This window comes from Merops nubicus, unplaced genomic scaffold (assembly GCF_000691845.1).
Source record: "Merops nubicus isolate BGI_N331 unplaced genomic scaffold, ASM69184v1 scaffold4426, whole genome shotgun sequence".
NCBI lineage: Eukaryota > Metazoa > Chordata > Aves > Coraciiformes > Meropidae > Merops > Merops nubicus.
In genome coordinates, this window is record NW_008614203.1 from 33,067 (window position 1) to 58,639 (window position 25,573).

General features: G+C 50.2%; 1 protein-coding gene across 1 annotated transcript in view; it reads right to left on the bottom strand.

Annotated features, from left to right (window-relative positions):
• LOC103774707 (unconventional myosin-Id-like) overlaps window positions 1-25,573 on the bottom strand; it is a gene marked incomplete at both ends in the record, with an annotated part of 42,051 nt that overhangs the window by 7,755 nt on the left and 8,723 nt on the right. The window contains 3 exons of the mRNA XM_008942129.1: window positions 10,313-10,417; window positions 11,038-11,182; window positions 12,569-12,792. Coding sequence (XP_008940377.1) covers window positions 10,313-10,417; window positions 11,038-11,182; window positions 12,569-12,792 — 474 coding nt within the window. The remainder of the gene's footprint in view (window positions 1-10,312; window positions 10,418-11,037; window positions 11,183-12,568; window positions 12,793-25,573) is intronic.

Consider the following 25,573-nt stretch of genomic DNA (forward strand, 5'->3'; position numbering starts at 1 on the left):
TGGATGCACAATCCCTGGACGTGGATGGAGGCAGGGAAGGGTCTGTAGCTCAGGCCCAGGGCCCAAGATGGCCATGGCCACGTGCAGCACAGGGAAGCACAAACGGCCAGGACCCCAGCAGAGAGAGGCCTGGCCTCCCCTCCCCTCTACAGACCCCAGCAGGCAGAGGGGAGTGGGAATAGAACAGGTCTCTGCCCCTTTCATTCAGGCTCCTCCTGGTTTTAGATTTCCAGTCTCCACCCCCAGGAGCAGCAGGAGTTTCAAACCATTTCAGTGAGCAAGCCTGTGGGCAGGGACCTCGGCAAGCAGCTGCTCGGAGCAAGGCAAGGCTGGTTCTTGGCAAGGAGAAGGGCCCAGCTGGAGTGTCCTCAGGCTGCACAGGGCATGGAACACAACCCTCACCCTCCCTGAGCAAGAGAGACAGGCTGAGAGGTAACCAGCCTGCTCTAAAGGCTCACTGCCACTCAGAACAAGGTCCTGCTGCCCCTTCCAGGAGGTCCTAGGCCTGTACCCTGAGCTAACTCTTGTGCTCATCAGCCCTGACAAAACTCTGCCCTTTTTGTGGGCTGTGTGAGGGACGGGCACAACAAGCACCAGAGGCACTGCAGGGAGGGAGGGAGAGGCTCTGGGTAGTGATAAACCAGGACAGCTCTGCTGAGCAGCACCAGGCTGGGAGATCAGCTCAGCTGCCCCAGACCACGAGCACAGCAGGTTCTTCTACAGAGATGGACACCAGCCCAGATTTTAACCTGACTTAGTGTTCTGTCAAGGCCATGGCATTCAAGGCCAGGATGTCTAAGGATGACCAGTGGGCTCAGGCTCCTCAAAGGAAATTCTCTACACCAGAGCTCACTGCCCAGCTACACTGTCTAGGGCTGTTCTGGGAACACAGAGACCAGAGCTACAGCACCCAGAAACCTTCTAGGCCAAACAAGACAGAGGCATCTGTGCACCTCTAAGGTGAACTGACACTGAATGAGGTTTTTAGTTGATTTGGTTTTTGTTAAATGCTTGAACCACTCTCAGGTTATTTTGAATCTGGACTCCAGTCTCCTGACTCCCACTCCACTCCAATGAGGTACTTACTACTAAGAAAGTCACAGTGCCCTTCAAGTAATTTTAATACTGGCTTGCAAAAAGAGGCAAAGGTGATTTAACCTTCAAACGACTGTACCCTGTGACAAAGGTGGGGTACAGAGGAGATGGAGCCTGGCTTCTCACTCGAGCGTGTCCAAAGATGGGCAACGAAGCTGGGGAAGGGTCTAGAGCCCAAGTGTGGGGAGGAGCAGCTGAGGGAGCTGGGGGTGCTGAGCCTGGAGCAAAGGAGGCTCAGGGGAGACCTTCTGGCTCTGCACAGCTCCTGACAGGAGCCTGGAGCCAGGGGGGGGTCGGGCTCTGCTCCCAAGGAACAAGGGACAGGACAAGAGGAAACAGCCTCAAGTTGCCCCAGGGGAGGTTTAGTTTGGATATTAGGAATAATTTCTTGCCCTGGAGGGTTGTCCAGGGCTGTGCCAGGCTGCCCAGGGCAGTGGTGGAGTCCCCACCCCTGGAGGGGTTCCCAAGCCTGGAGATGTGGTGTGAGGGACACGGGGCAGTGGGGACCTGGCAGTGCTGGGGTTAATGCTTGGACTCCATGATCTGAAAGGTCTTTTCCAATCAAATAAATTCTATGATTCTGTGATTCTCAGAGAATTATCAGCAAAAGGACAAGAGGCAACAGGCAAAAGATGCAGCAGGAGTAAGCCCAACAGGACAGAAGGGAAGAAGTCTCCCCAGGAGGGCAGCAGCCCCAGGACAGGGCTCAGAGAGGCCGTGTAACCTTCATCCTCAGCTGACTGAGAGCCTCAGCTACCTCACCCCACTCCCACGTCAGCAGGAGCCTGGAGCACAGACCTCCAGAGGCCCCTTCCCACCCCAACCGTTCTGGGAATTCATCAGCCCTTATGCTACCACAAAAAGAGGCTGCCCAGCATCTGAGCTTTTCTGACAGTTTCTGGCAGTTCAGCAAACACAGCTGAGGGTTGCCACTGGGAAGCATTAATATCTTAATATCTTAACGTTGCCACTGGGCTCTACAGCTGTAAATTTAAGACCAATTATAGATAGATGCTATAATTCAATGAAGAGCCATTAATTGCCTGCTGAGGCAAACCACTGTGTTATCCCCTGTAATCTCTCTGGCAGCCAAGAGCAGCAGAGATTATCTGTATCTACATGTCCCAGCCTCATGGAACAATCTCAGGCATACTCCAGAAGTTGGTTCACTTCATTTTGAACTCCAAATTCTCCCCAGCTGGGGCACCCCCTGCAGGACCAGGCACTCAGTTCTGGGCAAAGAAGCTCTGTACTGCAGTGGACTTGTGGGTTTTGTGTGGATCAACCCTAAATCTTTTCATTTTAATTTTTTAAAAATACGAATTATAGATAATAGTTCTGATAAGGTAAAAATGAACTGTGGGAAGACAGCCAGGAGTGAGCCCCCCAGCAGGCACTGAACACAGCCACGTGCACAGCTTCACACCCCAGTATTTTGTTGCAGTTCACACATCCAGTTTCCATGTGGGAAGAGCTCTGGAAGAACAGGTTATTTAAGCACCAGCTAATGATGCAAAGTAATGACAGGGCCCAGCAGTAACCCATGTGTAGTGGTCACATAATTATATAATTTCTAATAATTCTACGTATTCCCATGTTCTGAATTCTTGTGTATTTTTGGCTACCAACTATGCCTCCAGCACCAGCATTCCTCCAGTACCTGACAAATGAAGTCACCAAAACTGCTGTCAAATGCCACATAAGCACCTCTGAAAAATTATAGTTAAATATGCAACTGTTTATTCAAGATGCACTTATTCAAATGATACAAGATACCAAATGTGGAACTCTCACAAGAACGCCTGACCTGGGGAAGATCCAGGAAGACTGAAGCTAATAATACCACACCAAAGAGACTGTTCTACCCTCATGGCCAAGAAGGGCAACGGTCTCCCAGGACGCAGGGAGAAGAGTGTGGGCAGCAGGTCAGGGGAGGTTCTCCTGCCCCTCTGCTCTGCCCCACTGAGGCCACCTCTGGAGGACTGGGGCCAGGTCTGGGCTCCCCAGTTCCAGAGAGACCAGGAGCTACTGGAGAGAGTCCCGCAGAGGCTGCAGAGCTGCTGAGGGGCTGGAGCATCTCTGTGCCAGGCCAGGCTGAGAGCCCTGGGGCTGCTGAGCTGGAGAGGAGAAGCCTCAGAGGGGATCTGAGCAGTGCTGAGCAAGAGCTCAAGGGCCCCGGGGGGCAAGAGGCTGGGGCCAGACTCTGCTCAGTGGTGCCAGGGACAGGACAAGGGGCAACGGGCACCAACTGGAACCCAGGAGGTGCCACCTGAGCAGGAGGAGCAACTGCTCTGCTGGGAGGGTGTTGGATCCTGGAGCAGCGGCCCAGAGAGGCTGTGGAGTCTCCTGCTCTGGAGAGATCCCAAACGTGGCTGGCTGTGACCCTGGGCACCCTGCTGGGGGTGAGCTGCTGGAGCAGGGGGTGGGATGAGATGGTCTCCAGAGGTCCCTCCCAACCCCACCACACTGGGATTCTCTGGGACTCCTCTCTGTGCTGAACAGCCCCAGCTCTCTCAGCCTTTCGCCATGTCAGCGTTGTTCTGGTCCCTTCATTATCTGGTGTGATCCATCTCTTGAATGTCTCCAGTGTGCCCATGATTCTGCTTGATGTCATTTAGATTTCCAGATGCCCCATGAGTTCAGGTACTAAACAGTCACCAGGCAAGAGGCAAAGTTTTGTCAAAAGTAAATGAGAAAGTAGGACACAAAATAGAAATTATTTTTCACTGAGGCAAAGCTGGAGCCATCAGAGTATCAGAGTCACAGAGATATTTATGAATCAGCTGAGAAGGGCAGACAAGGGTGAGACGTGATGAGGGGATGAACATAAACAGGATTTTCCTGGGTGAAGTCAGGAGACGACCAGAGAACTTAAATATTCTCAGTCAACAGGCAGCAGAGTGACAAAGTTCAGAGCAGATACAGGCAAAGAATGCAAACTGGAGAGCTCTATGACAGCTTCAAATTAACAGCAGCAACTCAGGAAAAGCAACTGAAGATGATTTTAGACAGCTCTGGATAGATCTTGGCACAAACACAGGAGGCAGCTCGAAACAAGCCTGTGATAAAACCAGCATGGGGAACAGTGTCCTGGGTGCCACAGTCTCACCTGGGTAGCGTGTGAAGCACCAGGGTGAAGGAGACTCTAATGGGTCAGAGGAGGTAAAGAACATGACTGAGGGCCTGGAAAATCTCACAAGAACTGATGCTGAGTAACTGGGATTATTTTAGGAAGCAGATGAATGAGGGATAAAAAAAATAAAGGCTCTGAAACACTGAATGGTCCAGAGAAAGTGGGTTAGGAGAGTCTGGTGCCACACGCCGAGCTGTCTGAGCAGAGCAGCACAGGCTCCTCAGCCTGTAACCTGGCTGTGCAGCCTGCAGCACGTCATGCCCTGTGTCTTGGGAGCCCGAGCAAAGACTTCTCCAGCCTGCCAGGCTGTGACCTGCCCCACACAACCCCCAGACCCGGTGCTGTGTGGCCACGGCTCCCAAACACGACCCCACCATCCGTCCCCCGCCACCATCCTGCTTGTTGCTGCCTTGTCCCATCACAGCATCCTGCCCGTTGTCCGTGTCCACCTCCAGCACGGAGCCCAGGCTGACAATGGCCTCACCCAGCCCTGCCACCAGCCACCCCCCTCAGAAGGTCCTGCAGGTCCTGGCAGGAGGCACGTTCACAGGGGCTGTCACCCCGTCCCAGTCCTACAGGCACGCTTTAAATCCCACATACAATTCAAGAAAAAACCTGCCACGTTGGGCAGGACCCAGAGGAGACCCAGACAAGTGCCAGCACCATTGCCCATGTCACTGCTCCTTGATTTTGTAGGAGTAGAGACAAGCCTCATGTTCTCAGATACAGCTCATACCCTCCTGGAGAACAGCCCTTCCTAGCATTCTGTTCTCTCCACCTTCTGGGCATTTTTTTATTTATATCTTTGTTGATCCAAATATGGATTGGTCTTAATTTAGCTTCTTGACTGGTTTATGGGGGAAAATGAAGGTCCAGGAGAAAAACCTCCAAAGGAGCTTTGCAGGCCTCTGGATGCCACAGGGCACTGGGCTTTGGAAGAGAAGGTGAAGTGGTCCTCTCAAGGGAGCTGGTGCACAAATGACAGGGGAGAAAGAGGGAAGAAAAGCCTTATTCTAAAAAAAAAAAAAATAGGAACAGTTGTTTCCTAGGTAATACAACAAGTTCTGGTGGTGTGCAGGAAATATGCATTTGGTTTCCCAAGGCAAAAAGATTTAAAATTTCCTTTCCAAAATGCTGAGCACCATGACGCTCAGAAAAGATGTATTTTTCCACAGGCAGAAATGATCTGCTTGGAGCTATACCCACTGTGAGAACGCAGGAACATGCACCTGCCATCAGTGAGACTTCAAAATCTCTTCACAGACCTTCCATACAAAGAGCTATAAAAGCTTGGGTCCAAACAGATTGACCCATTGTTATTCATCTCAGGCTGTTGAAAGAAGACCCCACACACTCGAGCTGAAGGAACCTTTACCAGCAGTTCTCAATACTTCAGGAGCAGCTCCCTGGCTGGTGAGGGTTGGTCTCACTGCACCAAAACAACATCAATCATCAGCTAAAAAAATCCACCTCAAGGAATTTACAGTTGGCAAATATCTTACAGGTCCTAAGACATGTTCCATACATCAACATTTTCAAATGCACAGACTCCAGGCTTCACTGGTGTCTGTTCAATTTGCCCAGTATTCATCCTTTTAATTTCTTTCCTTTCCAAGGAAGAAGTGTCTCACACTGCAGTGTGAACATTCTGAAGGGCAGACACCCAGTGCTGCTGGGGACAGTCAGGACCTACTCCACACGTGGTGTGATGAGTCGGTCCCTTCCTGAAGGCTGCAAGGGAAGTCTGGTGCTGCTCCAGAAACAAAACGTTCCCCTCAGCTCACCAAAGTGCCCCTTGTTCCCAGCACCACCCCCCTGCCCGAGCAGGGACCCGCAGGGACAGCAAGGCTTTGCTCAGGGATCCTCAGATAGGCTCAGTCAGGAAAAGACACCACGAGTGAAATGAGCAGCCTGGTTCTGTGGCCTGGCAGAGCTTTGTTAAAGACTGTTACTTCAGAGAGGCAATGAAGTCACCCAATAATTAATCACATTTTCATTCCTGTAACTCTTCCAAACTTCAGCTGAAAAACAAACAATTTGTAAACCCACAACAAACCAGGTTTAGCAGAAATTTGACAAACTTCCCTGCAGTGGAAGTTGCTCCCTTTCAAATGCTCTGACCACCACACACCACACTTGGGCCAGTAACGTTTGGGATGACATGAGGAAATTAAAGAAGGATGAGGCTAAAAGGAAAAAAAAATATGATTTCATTTGTTTTTATTTTTTAAAAAAGAAAAGTGAAGAATTAGTGGCTGAGGGACCTGGGGGGTTCAGTCTGGAGAAGAGGAGGCTCAGGGGAGACCTTCTGGCTCTGCACAGCTCCTGACAGGAGCCTGGAGTGAGGTGGGGGTCGGGCTCTGCTCCCAAGGAACCAGCAATGGGACAAGGGGCAACGGGCTGAAGTTGCCCCAGGGGAGGTTTCAGTTGCATCTGAGGAAGAATTTCTCTCCTGGCAGAGTGGTGAGGCCTTGGCCCAGGCTGCCCAGGGAGGTGGGGGAGTCCCCAGCCCTGCAGGGGTTCAGAACCCGTGTGGAGGTGGCACCTGGGGACATGGTTCAGTGGCCATGGGGGTGTTGGGTGATGGTTGGACTTGATGATCTTGAATGTCTTTCCCAACCTTAATGATTCTGTGATTCTAGCCTATGATTCTAATTTCCCCTTGCCCCACAGCACTGAAAGCTGACCCTCAGGTCACCATCACTTTTGGGCTAAGAGGCAGAACCATGCAGCTTCTACTTGTGACAAGAGAAGCCCCTTCTTTTTATAAAGACAGTTCAGGATAGAACTGGCTGCATGTGAAGAGGAAAAGGCTAATGCTGTTTGCAGGGTAACGAGGGTGCTCTGGCAGCCCAAGCAGAGTAACTTGGAGGCTCTACAGCACTTTTCACTTAGTCTGCAAATCTGATGCTCAAGTCAAGTCATGGCAGAATCCCTAAGGAAGTGCTTTGGTTGGAAAGTGAAATGCTAAGTCTTGAAATGTCAAATCTTTGTCTTGTTAGCTTCCAAAGCTCAGGGTTGTTTCTCTTCTCTCCTTTGTTCACTTTAGGCTTTTCTGGATATTTCTTGTCCATATAAGAGGGAAGACAATTGGTTCACCCAAAAGGTATCACATCCAAGAGTGGAGAACTTATTGTGGCCTTCCAGTATCTGAAGGGGTCCTAAAAGAAAGCTGGGGAGGGACTTTTGACAAGGGCTTGTCACAGGACAAGGGGTAATGGCTTCAGACTGGAAGAGGGGAGATTTAGATTGAAGTTCTTCACTCTGAGGGTGGTGAGACCTTGGCCCAGGTTGCCCAGGGAAGCTGTGGATGCTTCACCACTGGAGGCACTCAAGATCAGGTTGGATGGGGCCTTGTATAATCTGGTCTAGTTGGAGGTGTCCCTGCCCATGGCAGGGGCTTGGAGCTGGATGATCTTTAAGGTCCCTTCCAACCCAAACCATCCTGTGATTCTGTGATGTGTAAGGGGTCATTTGCTTTCGAGTCTCAACATGGAGATGTGCTGAAACCAGCAGGCTCACACCCATCACCACAGATCCTGCAGAGTCACAGCCTTGTCCTCACCATCACCAGCGATGCTGAAATGACTTTACCTCCTCCTTGGAGGAGAGATGCTCCACACTCCTGCCTGTGCTGCCTTGATCCATGATTCCACAAGCCACACGAAGGTGTCCCTGCCTCAGCACTCCAGCAGGGGATTAAGCCTGACCCCTCGGACAGGAGAGACTGACCAACAATTTAACCTTTAGAAGATCAAAAATGTTACAAGATAATTGAAACCCCACAGGACTGCCAGTCTATAACCTTGTAGTCTCTGCAGCATTTTCTGACTTTAACTTTTTTTCTAAGCAGCCATGGCAAGCTAAAGCCTTCTTCACCTCTGAAATCACTGAAATAACCTTCCAGGCTCAGGAAGAAATCCACTTGATGAGCAGTGACACCTATTCCATCTCCAGACTGCTTCTATCATTGAAGTGCTGGGAAAACCAATGCCACAAACCCCAGCAGAAAATATTTTTTCTGTACAAATAAACCCAGGAACAGGACACAGAGAAACAGCCTGTTCATGTGCTCACAGATCTCTTCAGACACCACAAACACACCAGGACTGCTCAGACCTCGCCGAGGGGCCGGAGCCCTGAGCTCACAACCCCTGAGCAGGGCGAGTGTGGGTCTGTGGGCAGAGATGTGCCTCCCCTGTGCCAGCACAGCAGTGTCCTCCAGAACTGACTCAGCAGCAGGAGAGAGAAACGTCAGGACCTCAGAGCCCAGGAGCTGTGTAACAGTGAGCAAAACTCAGCTCCCACGCTGGGCAGCCTGTGTTGTGAAGCCCTTCCCTGAGGAGTTCCCCTCCCTCTCATTCCATTCCCATTCAGAAGAACAATTCCTGTAATCACACCTTTAAGAACTGACTATTGTATTTTTACCATTATTCCAGTTTAGCCAGAAGCAGCAACAATCAGAAACTAGTTCAGCAAATGAATCAGAAGAGGAATTCTTTTGTTTTCAGCCTGAAGTGAAAAAAAAAAAGCCAGGGGGCAATTCTGCTGGATCTCCTTGTCCCTAATGGAGGTTCCAGCCAAACCACTGCATGGCTGTGAAGAGCAGCTTTGGATTGGGACTCACCTGATCCTCCTTAAATCCCAACAATATATCCCAACATTCACTCAAGCCACTCTTTCAACTAGCAAGCCATGCTCCTAAAGAGAACATGGTAAAAGCAACAAATACTCTACTGAAATATTTCTGTTTGGAAGGTAAGAGACTCCTATAAATAGAGAGACTTGAGACTTCTATAAATCACTCTTAAATAAATAACATAACTCCCTACCACTAGCAGAGAAGTTTTGTTATAAAGTGAGATTTTATGCTGCCAGATGAATTTTGCTGTTACTGTTCAGTGTCATCTGTGCAGAATCAGAACCAATAACCATGCACGGGGGGCACCCCGGCACGCGGGGACCAACATAACAGCACATTTTTGGAGATGAAAAGAATAAACAGCTTCTTAAAACCACTCAAACTTCAGCAGCCCCAGCCTGCCACTGGAATGGGTTTTGTCTGCTGGCTTTGTCAAATCCCAGCTACCCTTTCCTGACTGACATTTACACCCAGCATCACTCACCTCATGATGAACTACCCTTAAAAAAATGGAGTGCATTTTTCTAATTAGTTTTTTAAACCTTTCAACCAATTTAACAAAAAGATCATTCCACGATGGAAAAAACCCATTGCATGATGGACCCAAACCAGTTACCCAGAATCAAGTGAGTTTTTTCCATGCCTCCAACACGAAGAGGCCACAGAAGCCCCTCACACCCCCTGTGGTGCAAGAGGCTCAAAGTTACATAGCCATCAAAAAATCTCCGACCCTGTTCCCTGCAGTGGCTCTGCTCTGAGCTGCTGCCTGCTCAACCATCTCCAGGATAGAATCACAGAATGTCAGGGCTGGAAGGGACCTCCAAAGGTCATCTAGTCCAACCCCCCCACCATAAGCAGGGACATCTCCAACTAGATCAAGCTGCTCAGAGCCTTATCCAGCCTGACCTTGAAAGTCCCCAGGGGTGGGGCCTCCACCACCTCTCTGGGCAACCTGTTCCAGTGGTCTGTAACCCTCATATTGAAGAACTTTTTCCTAACTTCTAACCTAAATCTGCCCTTTTCTAGCTTAAAGCCACTACCCCTTGTCCTGTCCCTCCAAACCCTTGTGAACAGTCCCTCCCCTGCTTTCCTGTAGCCCCTCTCAGGTACTGGAAGGTCACTATAAGGTCACCCCAGAGCCTCCTCTTCTCCAGGCTGAACAGCCCCAACTCCCTCAGCCTGTCCTCACAGCAGAGCTGCTCCAGCCCTCGCAGCATTTCTGTGTCTCCTCTGGCCATGCTCCAACAGCTCCACGTCCTTCCTGTGCTGGGGGTCCAGAGCTGGACACAGACTCCAGGGGAGGTCCCACCAGGGCAGAGGAGTGCAGCAGGATCACCCCTCACCGAGGGCGAGGAGCTCATCCTTGGCTTCCCAGATTTCCACCCTGCTCAGAGGCGTGTCCCCAGCCAGGCCTCCCCTGCAGCCCGGGAGGCGCCGCTCACCTTGCGGACGTGGCAGGAGAAGAGCACGTTCATGTACTTGTCCTTCCGCTTCAGCTCGTTGGCCACAGGGATGAAGGAGCTCGTGGCCTGAGGGCTACCAGCTTTCTGGAAGAGAAAAGACAGGCACGTGACTCCCCTTGGTCCTGAGGAAGGCACCCAAACACATCATGGTGGGTTGGGAGGGCTGCACCAGAGGCTCCCTCCAGCCTCTGCCTCGGCGAAGAGCAGCAGAGTTTTATTTGGTTTTGGAATAAAAAAACCCAAAAAAATCCACCCTTACCAAAACAAAATGCTTAAAGGATAGAGTAAAAGGAAGCAGTGCAACTTGCCTAGAGAGAATTTCTTTGTTCCTTCTAATTTTATGCTATTCCTTAACATCCCATTATATCTAGAATTTTGGTTTTACACCGGCTCTCTCCCAGCTTGGGCCACCTGAAGATCCTGCTGATGGCACCACTCATCCTTCTCATGCTGCTCATGAAGCTCAGGCTAGGCCTTGGTATTCAGAAAGATCACTCCTCGTGCAGTACAAGTCAAAGACTGAAACTATATAAACCCATTTACAGAATCATATTTATGATTGTTTGAATTTATTGATCAATTTATGGAGAAAATTTCAAAGCACTTCTGAACCCTCCCCTTTTCCAAAGGTCACTTTTCCAAATCTCCACCCTTTCAGCATCCTAAGCCTCAGCCACGGCTTTGCTCACTCCACTTGTACTCACCAGGGCGATGTAATTCCCCTCCCATGCTCTTTGTAGGCCAATATCAGCTCTGTGGCCCTTCAGCACTTCCATGGCAGCAACCTTGGCCCTCAGTTGAGGTAGGACTTCTGGTGGGACGCTCCGGATGAGTTCCCCTGCTCTCCACCTGCCACAGAACGCCTGAGTCAGCTCCTCAGCCTGCACCACGAGGGCTCCTTCTGCCAGATCAGCACCAGCACACCCCTACACCACACGTCAGGGGAGAGGAAGACCTTCCATTGCCTTCATCCAGCTGGAGATGTCAGTTATCACTGAAGTCACCCGTCACCTCTGACTCCAAACGGATTTGGCTGGTACACTCCCCATCCCACAGCCAGCAGTCAACTACTGGCACATCTGTTTGCAATAAAGTTTTTTGCAAGCCTGTTTTTTGGCTCATTTACAACATGATTCTCCTTTAATAGCTGGAGCTGGGCCCTACAATTGAAAGGTAACCAACTGGAACACAGAACAGGGCAGGGTAGTCCATCCATCACTCCACAGCACACTTCAGCCTTCAGGAGCAACACCAGGTCTCCAGGACTAATGCTATGAAAGTCTTTTAGCAACTAAAATTTTGTAGTTATGGTAATTGAGCTTATTCTGGGAGGAGGCCTCTCTACCCAGACAGGCTGGGGATGGCTTTCGAGAGACAACTGGGGAAGAATCCACAGCTGCCTTGGTCCAGTGCTGGTGGTGATCCCCCTCGAGGTGGCTGGACTGGAGATCTCTGGAGGCCCCATCCAGCCAACATTTCTCGTGTTCAAAAACTTCCAGAAGTAATATTTTTTCAAACTGGTATCGTAACTGCTTTGTGTAGAACTTACCCCAGAAAATAATCACTAGCTTTTACATACTTGGAGGTTGTCACAGAGGTACAAAATACTTCTGCACACAGAATCTGGGTGAATAGGGGGACATTGTTGTTCTACAGCAGAAAACACTGGCTTACTATAAGAAGTCTTGAGGAAGTTGAAAGGATTCCTTTTCTCTTCCTCCTCCTCTAACAGCAGCTCCTCTTTCTTTTAAAGCCTGTCAGAAAGGGTCCAAGGAAGGAAATACAGCACCCATCCTGACTACACCTTTGAAACAGAATAATTATTTGTCTGGTCAAGGGTACCAAAAGCCACTGGTATCTCCACCTATGACATCCAGTTAATGTTCTTCAGCCATTTTTTCAAACTTTTTTTTGGAACAGGCAGTAGCTGTTCCCTCCTCTGTCTGACAAGAGGTTTTACAGAATCACAGAATTGTCTTAGTTGGAAAAGACCTCTAAGACCATCAGGTCCAACCTTTCCCCAGCACTGCCAGGTCCCCACTGCCCCGTGTCCCTCACCCCACATCTCCACAGCTTGGAAACCCCTCCAGGGGTGGGGACTCCACCACTGCCCTGGGCAGCCTGGCACAGCCCTGGGCAACCCTCCAGGGCAAGAAATTGTTCCTCAGGGACAACCTCAACCTTCCCTGGGGCAACTTGAGGCCGCTCCCTCTTGTCCTACCCTTTGCTGGGTACCTGTGGTAGATGGCCTGGAGTGCCTCCTCGAAGCGGCGCAGCACTTTGGGTGGGGTGGGCCACTGCAGGTGCCTGCCATAGTCCTGCAGGAGCCGGACGCCCTGGAAGCGCCGGGCCAGCTCCCGCACGTAGGCCTGGAGCTTGTGGCGGCGGTAGTGCCTGAGGATGGTGAGGGCAGCCCTCGTCCTCCGGTAGCGCAGCCGGGCCAGAGTGCCCCTCCAGACCTAGGCCAGTGGGGAAACAGGTTAAGGAATAAAAAGCAGGATTTGTGGTTTTTTTTCCTTCCTGTACTCCTTCTATACTGCTGAAATCCACAAATGTATTTGATGTCACAGAATCCCAGCATGGTGGGGTTGGGAGGGACCTCTGGGGATCATCTCATCCAACCCCCTGCTCCAGCAGCTCCCCCACAGCAGGGTGCCCAGGGTCACAGCCAGCCACGTTTGGGATCTCTCCAGAGCAGGAGACTCCACAGCCTCTCTGGGCAGCTGCTCCAGGGCTTGGTCTCCCTTTTATTTTAAAGGAAGTGACTTCTGTCAATCAAATCCAATTAAAAGGTCACCAAACCCCCACTATTTTTACCAGTGTATCTAGAAACAAATTTAACTCTGATTAAAACAAGATCACTTTGAAAGGAGTTTGGGGCATGTCACTTCTGGCTGCAGGTTGATAATCAAGCAGATATGGAAACCAAACGGCATCTTCCCAGCTTGCTGGATGGGAGACCAGCTCCACCAGCAGCACTGCAAGACTTCTTAGAGCCTGGAGAGCACCACAGGCAGAAAACACTGTGAGTTCTGGGCTTCTTCCAACACCCCCTGGGACTCAGTGGGGTGCCAGTGTGACCCCCTGTGGCTACCAAGCCCCAACTGAAGGCCTCAGTGTGACGGAGCATGGTGGCTCAGCCAGGTTGTGCTGGTTCTACCCTGGAACCAGAGCATGGATCCCTCTGAGTGTGCTCAAACCGACGTGCAGGGCCCAGGGGATCCCTCAGCAGCTGTTTTTCCCTCCAACACAACCCGCCAAGATGAAGATTCTGGTTTTGTTTCCTTGTAGAATTAAAGTGGAAGGATAATGAGCCTCCTGCACATGGAGAGTGCTTCACTGGCTGCTACAGGCCCCACTCGAGGGTTTATTTCCCTCTTGAGGAACATCCCATAGCACCATTGATGCATATCAAGCCTTCTATTTACAGAAGAATTAATTAATTACCTGAGGCAATTTCCAACATATTTCCTTTATGGAGCTGATGTCAAAGTTCTCTTGACAGCTTTACTGATAATCCTGATGTATGGCTGTGAAAAACTACATGCAGCAAACAGTGTCGCAGACTGAGGGGCTGCTCTCCTCTAAACACTCAAATTCAAAGAGGTAATGAAGATTTTGGGTCCCAAACCCCCCAAAAGCAGAGGATTCTCTTCTTCCAACCTCCGTCAGAGTAACCCTCCTTGTTCTCCTTTGGCCTGACTGTCCTTGCATGGGCTATATCCCATCCACAAGAGACACAATCCACCTAGCTCTGGCAGAGCCTGGGGAGTTGTTTGAGCACCAACCACCAACTGGTGTGTTTGTTGCTCCTTCAAGCACACCAGAAGAGAGTCAAACCCCTGCACAATGCTGCCCAAACATCTGAGGTAGGGCTGAGCTGATCCATCCCTCAACTCGTATTTCACTGTAAGCCTGCAACCTCCAACACTTTATTCCAAGATAAAACTTGCTCCTCCAAACACACGAAATCAGCCCACGCTGTTCCCTGGGACACTCAGCGAGGCGAAGGCCACACTGCAGCTCCACGTGGCTGAGAGGCAGAGGGAGCCCAGCTCACTCCTGTACTGTCTGCTGTAGATGGGTGGTAGGAAGAGGAGGAGAGGAATGGTCCTGGACAGCAAAGTGTAGGAAAATGAAGCAAAACAAGCAACCAGGGGAACAACTCAACACCCACAAGGTGACTAAAGGCCACATGCTCCTTAGCAGCCCCCGGCCCCTGCCAGGAGCCACTCTCTGTTCTTAGTAGTCACTCCTAGTGCACTCAGTTACAACTGTAGTTTTCGTTCCATCTAACCTGTGTGTCACAAAGAGACACCAGAACGTTGCCATATAAAGGTCATCAGAGGCCCTGAGAAGCTCTGGGCTTCCTGACTCCATGAGCTAAAACCCACTCGCACAGGGTCTGGATTCCACCCAAAGTGTGTAAGGCTGATTTGAACCTGGCATGTCTGTGTCTGAGGGCACATCAGGTTCAGAAACTATGTGAATTTGACAGAATCAGCAACTAGCATAAAATAATTGAGCATCTAAAGAGTACTGAAGTCATTTGTACCCTTTTTTGAAAGAAAAGTGAGGGCAATTTGGATTGTTTGAGATATTTAAACCGAAGCGTCACAAGATGGACTTGTTAGGAACGTATGGACAGTAAACAAGATAAACTGAGTGAAGACCTACTGCCAAGTTCTCATTTTTTAATTTAATAAGAATAGGAATGAGGAACAAAGGGCTCCAGGTCGCAGCTAAACAGCCCTCTGAACATTACAAAGGATCTCAAGAAAAGAACGGCCACGGTACATTTGTGTAAGCTGCTAAAGACTTTGTAGGGCTTCCCTTCTGTCAGTTTTACCCACACCCTCTCTGAATTGTTTGTAGATCCAAAACAAGGTCTTGCTTTTGCTTCCTTGTGCTTGCAGCAGGCACGCTGCGAGGCAAATCTCTTGCTGTGGTTATTTTCCACACCAGTCAGACACCGGTGGAACAAAGGGGCTGCAGCAGATTGCCCCGATGTCGTGTCAGCTGCATCGCTGCAGAAATTGGCTTCACAGCAAGAAGTGTCACAACTGGCACAAACACCAGCCTGCCCACGGCAGTTCCCCGGCCGAGCCGTGCCCCTCGGCTCCTCACCCAGCCAGCCACTGATGAAAAGCTCATCCTCAGGCTGTCACAACTGCATAACCTCACCCCCAGCACAGAGCCGGCAACAGCCACCACGGCAGCACCTCCCAGGAGCGAGGGGGAAGCCAAAGACAAACAAACTCCTCCCAGGGAACTGGGGTACAAACACTTTTGAAATGAATTGTTTTTCTGGCTTGGTGTTTTTCATCTCAACCACAGGGCTCAGTCCTGCTTGAAGCAGCCCCTCGGTTAGGCTGAGGTGCCAAGGCAGGCTGACTGCCTGGTGGTCTAGCAGACTCCTCCAGCAACATGGACCATCCAAGCCTGGGGACAGGAGGAGGCTATCAGAGCAACCAGCTCCTTGTTCAGCAGCCACTTGGTGGTGTGTAGCTGTGGCAATGGGTCAGAACCATACCCCAGCCAAACAAAGGTGCTGGAGTGTTTCCTACCAACACACACTTCTCCCAGGCTTGGAGAGCGCTCGCTCTCTCCATGTACCTTTTCAGCTCTTCCTCTCACCTCCAGTTTGTAACTCAAGAACATTAAGCAAATTAAACTTAAAAAAAAAAATCACATTTCCAGAGCTAAGTTTCTCACAGCATTTAACAGATTCTCACGTTGCAGAAGCTGCTTTTCTGTTAAATGCTGGAGGACAATGGTAGAACCATGGCCAAACAGGGGAGACCTGCACGCCAAAAACCCAACAGAACGAAGACAAAGTCCTAGTGTCCAGGGTCCTAATTCCTTCTTTTGGCCCTCTGTACCCAAGATAAAGTCCAAGTCATGTTCATATGTTTCAGAAGGATTCAGCATCTCGTATACATCACCCTTCTGAAACCTGACAACCAGCGAGCAGCCTTCAGCTTGAACTTAAATCAAAGCTACACCCCAGCAGACTGGTAGCTGCAGCATTTGGCATTTAGCAGATCCTGCAAGGGCAGAGTAAACAAGCCTGAGCATTGCAGTGCCCTGTGTCATTCCTCCTGCAGGCAAGAGGAACATGATATGTGCTTCCACCTTTCTGTGGCTTTCACTTCTGGTTAACCTGGCTTCCCAAAGGGACCAAAGACAGCCCTGACCCCACCTGACCTCCTGAGACTGCCCTGGTATCTTCTGAATCTCTGGCCAGCTTCAAACAAATCCGACAGAGGAGCAGGAGACTCAAAGAGGCAAGTCCATGTATCTTTCAGGAAAAATCAAGAGCAGGGTAGAGCAAGCCTCGAATTGGAGTGACATCCCTGGAAAGGCTTCAGGATGAGCTGCAGAGCCATCTGCCTTCACTGACCTCCAAACCCCAACCAGCACACACAGAGCTCCCAGCCAGGCACAGCCACACCACACCCTGTGCCAAGCCAGGCAGGCAGAGGACACCAGAAGGATCTGGCAGGGTTCAGGGGGATGAGGAGGTGGAGATGTGTGCAGGACACAAGGGGTACGACGGAGGACATGATACTGGCAGAAAAGTGGTCACAAGAAGAAAACTGCACAGCGAAGGGGACCACGAGCAAATTCAGGACTCACGAGCAGAGACATAATTATAACTGTGATTATGTTGGAAATGGAAAGAAAAGGAGTCTTTATCTTTTTTTTAAAACCCAAACAAATAAACCAACCAAACCACATTCCCCCCCATCAGTCCCCACCCACGGTCTCTCCTCATCTCTTTTCACACCTCTGCCTTCTCCTCTATGCTTTGGCCTCCTAAAGGTCAGGGGAAGACAAATTAAAGAGGGCAAGTCAAATTATGACTAAAGGGCTGGGAGGATGGACAGAGAGAAAGGAAAAGGTTCAAAAACCACAATATCTGAACACCACAAGAAATTCAGCCAAAACTCCTGAACATTACAAAGAGCATTTCTATGGCTGCTTCCAGTGGAGAAGAGCTCCTTGCTGTCTGCTCTGCCACAGCCTCTTTCACTCCTTCAGCTGTGGCCAGGGAGTTGGAACGGATCACTGGGACCATGAAAAGCTCCAGACCAAGAGAGATCTTCCTGCACAGCTCTGGGACTCAGTGGTCCCATCGGTGCTCCCACCTCTGCTTTGGCAGCTTCTAAAACTGTGATGGGCACAAAAAGAAACTGAGTGTCCATCCACACCAAGAGTCCCATCTTACCTTAGGGGAAGCACTGAAATCTCTTCTGAAGGATGTTTAATTCACATGGTTTCTGATTAAAATTTAATAACTTAACATTACAATGAATGGAAAAGGAGACCTGGACGTGCCTTTAGAATCAGCTTAAATACCTCAGTGAGCTTCTAACAAAGTTTCTAAGTTTAAAGAAACCTAATGCAGACCAAGCCCATCACCTTAGGACACTATAAATCCCACAGACCAACCTGTGCATTATAGGCTCCTTTGCTGACTGTGCTCTGCTTCTGAGCTCAGAATTTCCCATAAAAAAAATGAAAAAGGAAAAAAAAAAATTAAAAAGGAAGAAAAAAAGGAAACCAATCAAACAGGCCCTGCAGAGTGCAGGGGGAACCAGCCAAGCAGCCAGGGTGGGCCCAGAGATCGCCTGGCCTGGAGTTCTTCCATGGAAAAAGGGATAATCTAGATTTGACCTAAATGCTGCATTCTCAGCAACTGCAGAAGAAAACCCACAGAGGCACAGGCCTAACCATACGAGTGAGGGAAGAAATGCCCAGAACTCAGCAAACAAACCGAGCTGGTCTAAATTAAACCCCAGCCTTATGTTTTGGAGCAGTCCTGCAAGCAGCTGGCCATTGGGAAGCTATTCTCTGCTCGCTGCAGACAGCACAGCTCCTCCCACGAGGCCTCCTCCACGCTGCCCCCAGCCCTTCCACGATCAATATTTCATGCTGCCCTAGCACAGGCTGCCCTCCAGGCATCCGAACTGCGAAGAATAAAAGAAAAGCGAGGTAGGAATTCACCCAGACAGGAACCTTCCTGCCCAGCCTCCCAGGCTCTCCAGCGAGGCTCTTACACGCTGGCGCGGGAGCTGCGGGTGCTGCTGCCAGGGGCTGGGCACACGCTCCCCTCTGAACCCAGGTTCAGTGCCACTGCTCCCCATCGCCTCTCACTGCTCCCCATCACCTCTCACTGCTCCCCATCACCTCTCACTGCTCCCCATCGCCTCTCACTGCTCCCCATTGCCTTTGAAAGGGGCAGTCCCCTGGCAGAGCGTGGCGGTGACGCCGGGGCGGCTGCACCCGCCGGGCACACGCACACCCCCCGGCCTGTGAGCAGCGTTCTCCCAGCTCGATTCAGAGCCCGCAGGAGGTCTGAGGCAAATGGTTTCACATCAAAGCCTCCCCAGCCTAACAGACCCCACCACAGGGCACTTCACCAGCGAGTGGGAAGAGCTGCTTAATTTACTAAATGCTGTTTTCTCTTGCCACATGAGACAGCTGAACAATGTTCATTGTACCGCTCTGCTTGGTAGAAGCAATATTCCAGCAGCTAGGAAGGAGAGGAGGGTCCCACTAGGAGATTAATGAGGTTGTACTAACAAGACCATGGCCAGGGATAAACATAAAAATCACAGGAGTGTTGGTTATAAGCACCCTGCACAAATGAGACTCACTCACACCCACGACGTGCTGGACGTGGAGCTCTGCCAGAGCTGGTCCTGGCTTCTCCTGCAGCTCGTCCTGCTGCAGCACGTGGCAGAGATTCACAGGACTGTTTTGGTTGGAAAAGACCTTTCACATCATCAAGTTCAACCCCAACCACAGCACTGCCCAGTCACCACTGAACTTCAGCACCACATCTCCACGGCTTTGAAACCAGGGATGGGGACTCCACCCCTGCACTGGGCAGCCTGGGCCAGGTCTTCACAACCCTTTTGGGGAACAGATATCATGCTGCTGCACAGAGCTTGAGCTGCTGCAGTTCAGCCTGAAAGCCTCAAGAAAGCTCTTTGTCATCCTCCTCATAGGGAGTTACTAAGGTCCACTTGATGCCCACTGTCCTGACAAAGGGCATCCCATCACTCCATCCTGGTTGCACTCTCCAAAATCTCCCGCCTCTGGCAGTGACCAGGGAAGGAAGATGCTGGGAGAATGGAGGCAAGTTTGTATGAACACATGAAGAGGACTGCCAGAGCTCCTGCATTAAGGAAGCAGAGAAGTTTTGCAATCAACAGAACAAGGTTGGTGCCATTAGAAGGTGACAGGAACCTTCTCCCATCCCATGAAAATTCAAGGCAGAGCTTTTCATCCTGAAGATACCAAAATACAAGTTATTTCATGATCTTCAATGTTTTATTGATGGTAAAGACTACAGGGAAAGCACAGAACAACCTCCAACCATGAAGAGGTTAAATAAGCAAGGACACACCTCTGTGGGATCAAGGGACCAAGAGGGGATGTGACAGATGCCCACAGAACCCTGGGCAAAGTCCTGCCTCGTTGGTACAGGAACAAGGGGGCATCAAGTGAAGCTGGCAGATGCAAGGGCCCAAAGAAAGCAAGATCTCTCCACGCAGTGGTTAGCTGAGCTTGCCAAAGGCAGCTACAAACCCTAAAAGCTGGAGGCACATGTTTGAGGACAAGTTCAGGGCAACAAAATCCAGCAGGTGCTGGTGAACACAAATAACCATGCCCAGCTTAGGTCATCCCCAGTCCAACTGTCGGAGGGGATGGGGAGGGCAGTGAGGAGAGGCACGACGCACACTTGCTGCTGCTGTCCTCCCGAGGCATCTCTGGGAGACAGGACTGTGGTCCCCAAGGCCCTGCAGCCTGCCCGGGCAGAGCAGCTGCTACAGCTGAAACCACGTCTGCTCAGTGGAGCCCTGAGGATTCAGCTCCATCTATACTTCTGAAGTTGTGACAGCTCCTTCTACAACAAAGAGCAGATACAGCAAGCAGCTGAAACCACGTCTGCTCACTGGAGCCCTGAGGATTCAGCTCCATCCACACTTCTGAAGTTGTGACAGCTTCTTCTACAACAAAGAGCAGATACAGCAAAAATAGAGCCACACGAATACCCAGACAACGTTCCTCTTGTCTAAAGGGCACAAACACCACTGCAACGTGCACAGGGAGGACAGGTCTAATCGTGGCAAAAAGGAAATAAAAATCCCCAAATACTTCAGCAAACACAGAGCAATCACCACGTGCTTATTTTTGCCCCAAATCTGCACGCCCAGTGTGGGTAGCTCACCATCCATGCCCATAAAAGAGCTGGTAACCCCCTCCATGGGGCTGTGGTTTAGACCCAGTGTCCTGCTGGGAGGGGACACGTGCACGGGAGCCGTCCCTGTGCCCCTGCCTGGCCAGACTGGTGGCTTTTCAGAAATGGAAAGTTCAAGCATAACAAAAAAGAATCCCAGTCCAGGAAAGCACTAAGGAAGCACCAGCAGCAACGGCTGCAGAATCGGGTCCTCCCAGTTTGTCTGTGATACACATGAATGAGCACAAAAAAAACAAACCCCAAATTGTGCAAGGACAGGGTTAGAACCCAAAATACTCAGTTTACAAGATCAGCCCTACAAAAAGTTGTCTCAACTTGTCTGTTAAGCAAACTGCAGAGATGTTTGCTGGAAGACCATTCAAAGGGGGGAAAACCAGCCACACTTGAGACTGGGATCTCCAGAGGGACACAGAATTCCTCAGTTCCTCTGGTCCCTTATGGAAATCAGCTGAGGAAACCAGCAGGACTTTAAAAGGAAATCAATTCCATATAAAGTTCTTCTGACACGTCCTGCAAGGTGAAGTGAAGCTGCATTGAAGTTGATCGTGTTCTCACCAAAGCACAAACAGATTCTCTGTGATGCTGGCAGAAGGATTGGGAAGAGTTTGGGGTTTTTTTGTGTTACTGCTTTTCCCCACATGCAGGGGAGTTACCAAATCAAGTTTTAAGGTGACTCTAATAGCCATGAAGCTCAAGGTCTCCAGGCTGGGGCACAAGATGCCTGGAACAAACAGTTGCTCCATCATCCGTACATTGCTGGGCCATACTTTTAAATAGTGATGCACATAACTGGTATCCTTGCTCAACAATAAATGGGTATTTATATTTGTTTAGGTTAAAATATGTTTTCACAGAATTTCCTGAAGAAAAAGATGATAAGCAACCAGGTGCCCCCCTGCACCTGCTGCTGAAAAGGCAGGACCCAAACCTCCCTGTTCCACCTTCCCCCACAGCATGACTCAGCTACAAGCAGGAAACACAGAATCATAGAAGCATTAAGGTTGGAAAAGTCCTCTAAGATCACCAAGTCCAACCATCGCCCAACACTCCCACAACCACTAAACCATGGCCCCAAGTGCCACCTCCACACGGGTTTTGAACCCCTGCAGGGCTGGGGACTCCCCCACCTCCCTGGGCAGCCTGGGCCAAGGCCTCACCACTCTGCCAGGAGAGAAATTCTTCCTCAGATCCAATCAAAACCTGCCCAGGGGCAATGTTCATCTGAAGGAAGGTGAGCTGGTTGTGGAACTAAGCTGCCAGAAAACAGCCTTTTCTTTTTTTTTTTTTATTTTTTGGTGGGAGGTGTTTTTTTGGTTTGTTTTTTTTGGGGTGGGTGGTTGAGCTGGAGATGCCTCAGTGCACTCCCTAGAGGCAGAGAAGCGATGTGACGGGCACGGGGGCGGCAAGCAGCAGGGAAGGAGTGGTGGGATCAGTCTGAGATCAGCTTGGCCTCACTGGCAGACAGCACTGTCAACACAGGGGCTCCATCCAGCTCCTCATGTCTCCTGGGCCCTCATAGCACCCTCACGCTGCTGCATCATCTTCACAGCTTCTGCCTGCCAAAGCCTCTCGAGGTCAAAGGCTGCTGGTACAAATCCGGGTGGCATCGCACACCTACGGCCACCTGCATCCACAATGTGCCCAGGACGTCCCCTCCAGCTGGTAAGTGCCCTGAGTATGGCCAGCAGACGTGTCACATCACCTTCTCCTGGGGTCACTGAGGGGGAGCCCTCAGCAGATGACAACGGCCTGTCCACAGCCTGACTGGGACACGCAGCCTCTGTCAGAGGGTGTCCCTTGTGCCCCTTTTGGGGACACAGCACCACTCTCAGGAGCCCGTGGGAACGTTTCCAAGGCTGGGAAAAGCAACAGAGTTTTATGGCAGCTTTTTTTCTCATTTTAATTTTTAAATGTTCATTATTAACATTAGAGCTGCTCTGTTTACATTCACGAAGACAACGACAGCAATGCTGAGCCCACAGGCACAGGGAATGAACCCCAAGGCACCACCTGAAGAGCCTGTTCTCTGCTGGTGCTGCCAGAGCGACCACTGGAGGGGACTCCCACAGCGATGTCTCCACTGCCATCTGGGTTTTCTAATACTGGACACAGCTCTCACTTGCTAAATTCTCCTGGAGCCAGCAAGTTGCCACGGTTAAATCACACCACATCTGCTTTACTCACTTGGTTTGGTCTGAAGGAAAATTACAGCCTGGAATCTCACTAACATTTTATCACAGAAGAAAAAAGAGCGTGGAGGATAAATCTGAAGGAGAAGATATCCAGAAGATGTGGAACAAAAGACAGTAAAATTAGCTGTTTAAAATGGAAGTCGGGCTTAATTCAATTTAACCAAACTCATAAGCAGCAAATTCTTATCGCCATTAACAAAGGAGCCAGAGTTATTTTGAGGGTTATTAAGGGTTACTCCCAGGCTGAAGCTCTTCAGATAATTACTGAATCTCTTTTTGAAAGTCTTGTGATTTGTGTGAGAGCAATAAATCACATAATATATATCATTAGAAATGAAGATGTACATTTAAAGCTATCAAGGAACAGAACCCCTAAGTGCAGATTCCTCTTTCAGTTCATTTTGCTGGAAAAGAAAAGCCTCAGCAGGCCCAGCCTGTGACTGCCTGCTCCAAAGGCTTCACATCTTCCCTCAGCTTTTCTCACACAAGTGCTATTGTCACAACAACACGTTTTCTCTCCAGTTGTCTTTTCTGTTTCCTAAATTCAAGTTTGAGGGACTCCAATGCAATCAGAAGCTCAATTATTTTAGACAAATCAAGTCAATCTCTCATCTTCCTTTTAGAAGAAGTCCCAGCCTTGCTCAGCCTTCAGTGCTCAGAGGCAAAACTGAAGTAGGGAAAAAGGAGCAAGAATTAAATTTTCATGGGAGTTTTTAATGCACAAGTGTGAGCAAGCTGAGAATGGAAATTAAGATACAGGGAAAATTGGCTTGATGTTCCCAGAGCATAGAGGCCTCTTCAGAGCCTCGCTCTGCTTTTATTTGTTATTGTGTTGATTGGCCCTTTCTCAGCCCTGCCAGTCTCCAACTGCCCCATCTACTGGCAGCAGAACCTGGCTGGTGGGTGAACACAGGAGTGACCCGACCCAGGGCTGGGAGCTACCAGCAAAACAACAGAGAGACAGAAAGTGGAAGAAAAATTCAAACGTTTTCCAGCTTGACTCGACACTCTGCAAGGTGTCCAACTGCCACCTGCAGCCACCAGCCCAGCCCCTGCTGGTGAGCTGGTTTGTACTTACTGCTTTGTCAGCCTTCCTTCTCTTGAGTTCCAAGTTCCAGGAATCTAAAGAGCTCCTCTCCATCATCCAGCACCTGAAGGGAACCTCCAGGAAGCTGGAGAGAGACTTTTCCCAAGAGTGCCCAGTGACAGGACCAGGGGAAATGGTTTGAACTGAAGGGGAGCAAGTTTAGATCTTAGGAAGAAGTTCTTCAGTGTGAGGGTGGCCAGACTCTGGAGTAGATTGCCCAGAGAGGCTGTGGATGCCCCTCCCTGGAGGTGTTCAAGGCCAGGCTGGATGAGGCCTTGAGCAGCATGCTCTGGTTGAGAGGTGTCCCTGCCCATGTCTGGGGGTTGGGTGAGTTGATCTCTGGGTCCCTCCCAACCTCAGCCAGTCTGTGCTTCTATGATCACTTTCTGAGCATTTCAGAGCCTGGTTGAAGAACACCCAGCAATATAAACTGAGCTACACGTGAGGCACAGCAGGTTAAGCTACACAGAAGGAGCTCTGGCCATCCAGTTTTCTTCCAAGTCTCCAGTATCTTCAGCACTTGAGCAGGTTCTTGTCTATTCTCCACAGATCTTGCATTAGGTAAATTTGAACCTCATAGACATTTCTCAGAGACAAATGACCAAAAGCTGACTCCACCTGTCCTACTGCAGCACTTTCTGCAGAAGAGAAAGACATCTCCACGTAGACTTGGGTTAGTTCCTCTCCACTCCAGGACAAGGGGAAAATACAGGAGATGGGTTTTGAAACCACAGGACAACGTGTGCCAGCAGTTTGACTTTTGTCACTGTTGCTGACTGTCGCAGCAAGAGAATCCCCAGAGCACTGCAGTTCCTCTCTACATAATCCAGCACGCCCTGTGCCACACAAAACCACCACAGCAAAATCCCTCCCTGAGCCACAGCTGGTCCATGACTCCTAACCAGGCACCTAACTTCTACAGGCAAAAAGTCTTTAGCCTTTTCTCCATCAGGGCTGTTGAGCCCAGGACAGATCATAGCCCAAACTATACAGGGCTGAAGTTTCCATTTAAAGGAAAGTCCAGTAAACCCACAAAACTTGACTTGTTGCTGTCAAACCTGTGCCTCACACTGCTGGGTGGATTTTATCTGAAGGAGGAACTCCCGTGCTCACCCTGCAGGGAGACATCATCTGTTCCCACAGCACAGACAGGCTGGGCTTTCAAATTATTCTTCAGTAACTGCACCTTTCCATTTCAAAAAAGGTCACCTCTCAATTCCTCAGACATTTACTATGAAAACTGGGGTCACCTGGGAGCAAGGTGTCCCCCCTGCAGATTTAGTCAACAAGGAACTCATTAGCTTGCCTCACACCACTAAGGGAAGAAAGAGAGACTCCAGATTAATGGCACGACCCAGTGAACTCGCTGAATTCACCAAATAAGACCAACATGCTTAGAAAAGAGGCTGCAGACAGAGGAACTCCTCCCAGGAAACCAGGGAGAGCAGGCTGGGAATGCAACTGATGACCCCTGGCAGAGGTGTATGAGAGCCCCACAGATCAGCCCCGTTTCACTCCAAAAGAATAAACCAGAACGAGCTTCTGGAAAAGTCTTCATGCCATTCTGTCATGGGCACCACAGGATCAGAGAGACCCTGAGGGGCTGGAGTGGGTCCAGAGAAGGGCAAGGAAGTTGGGGAGGGTCTGGGGAACATGGCTTGTGAGGAGCAGCTGAGGGACCTGGGGGG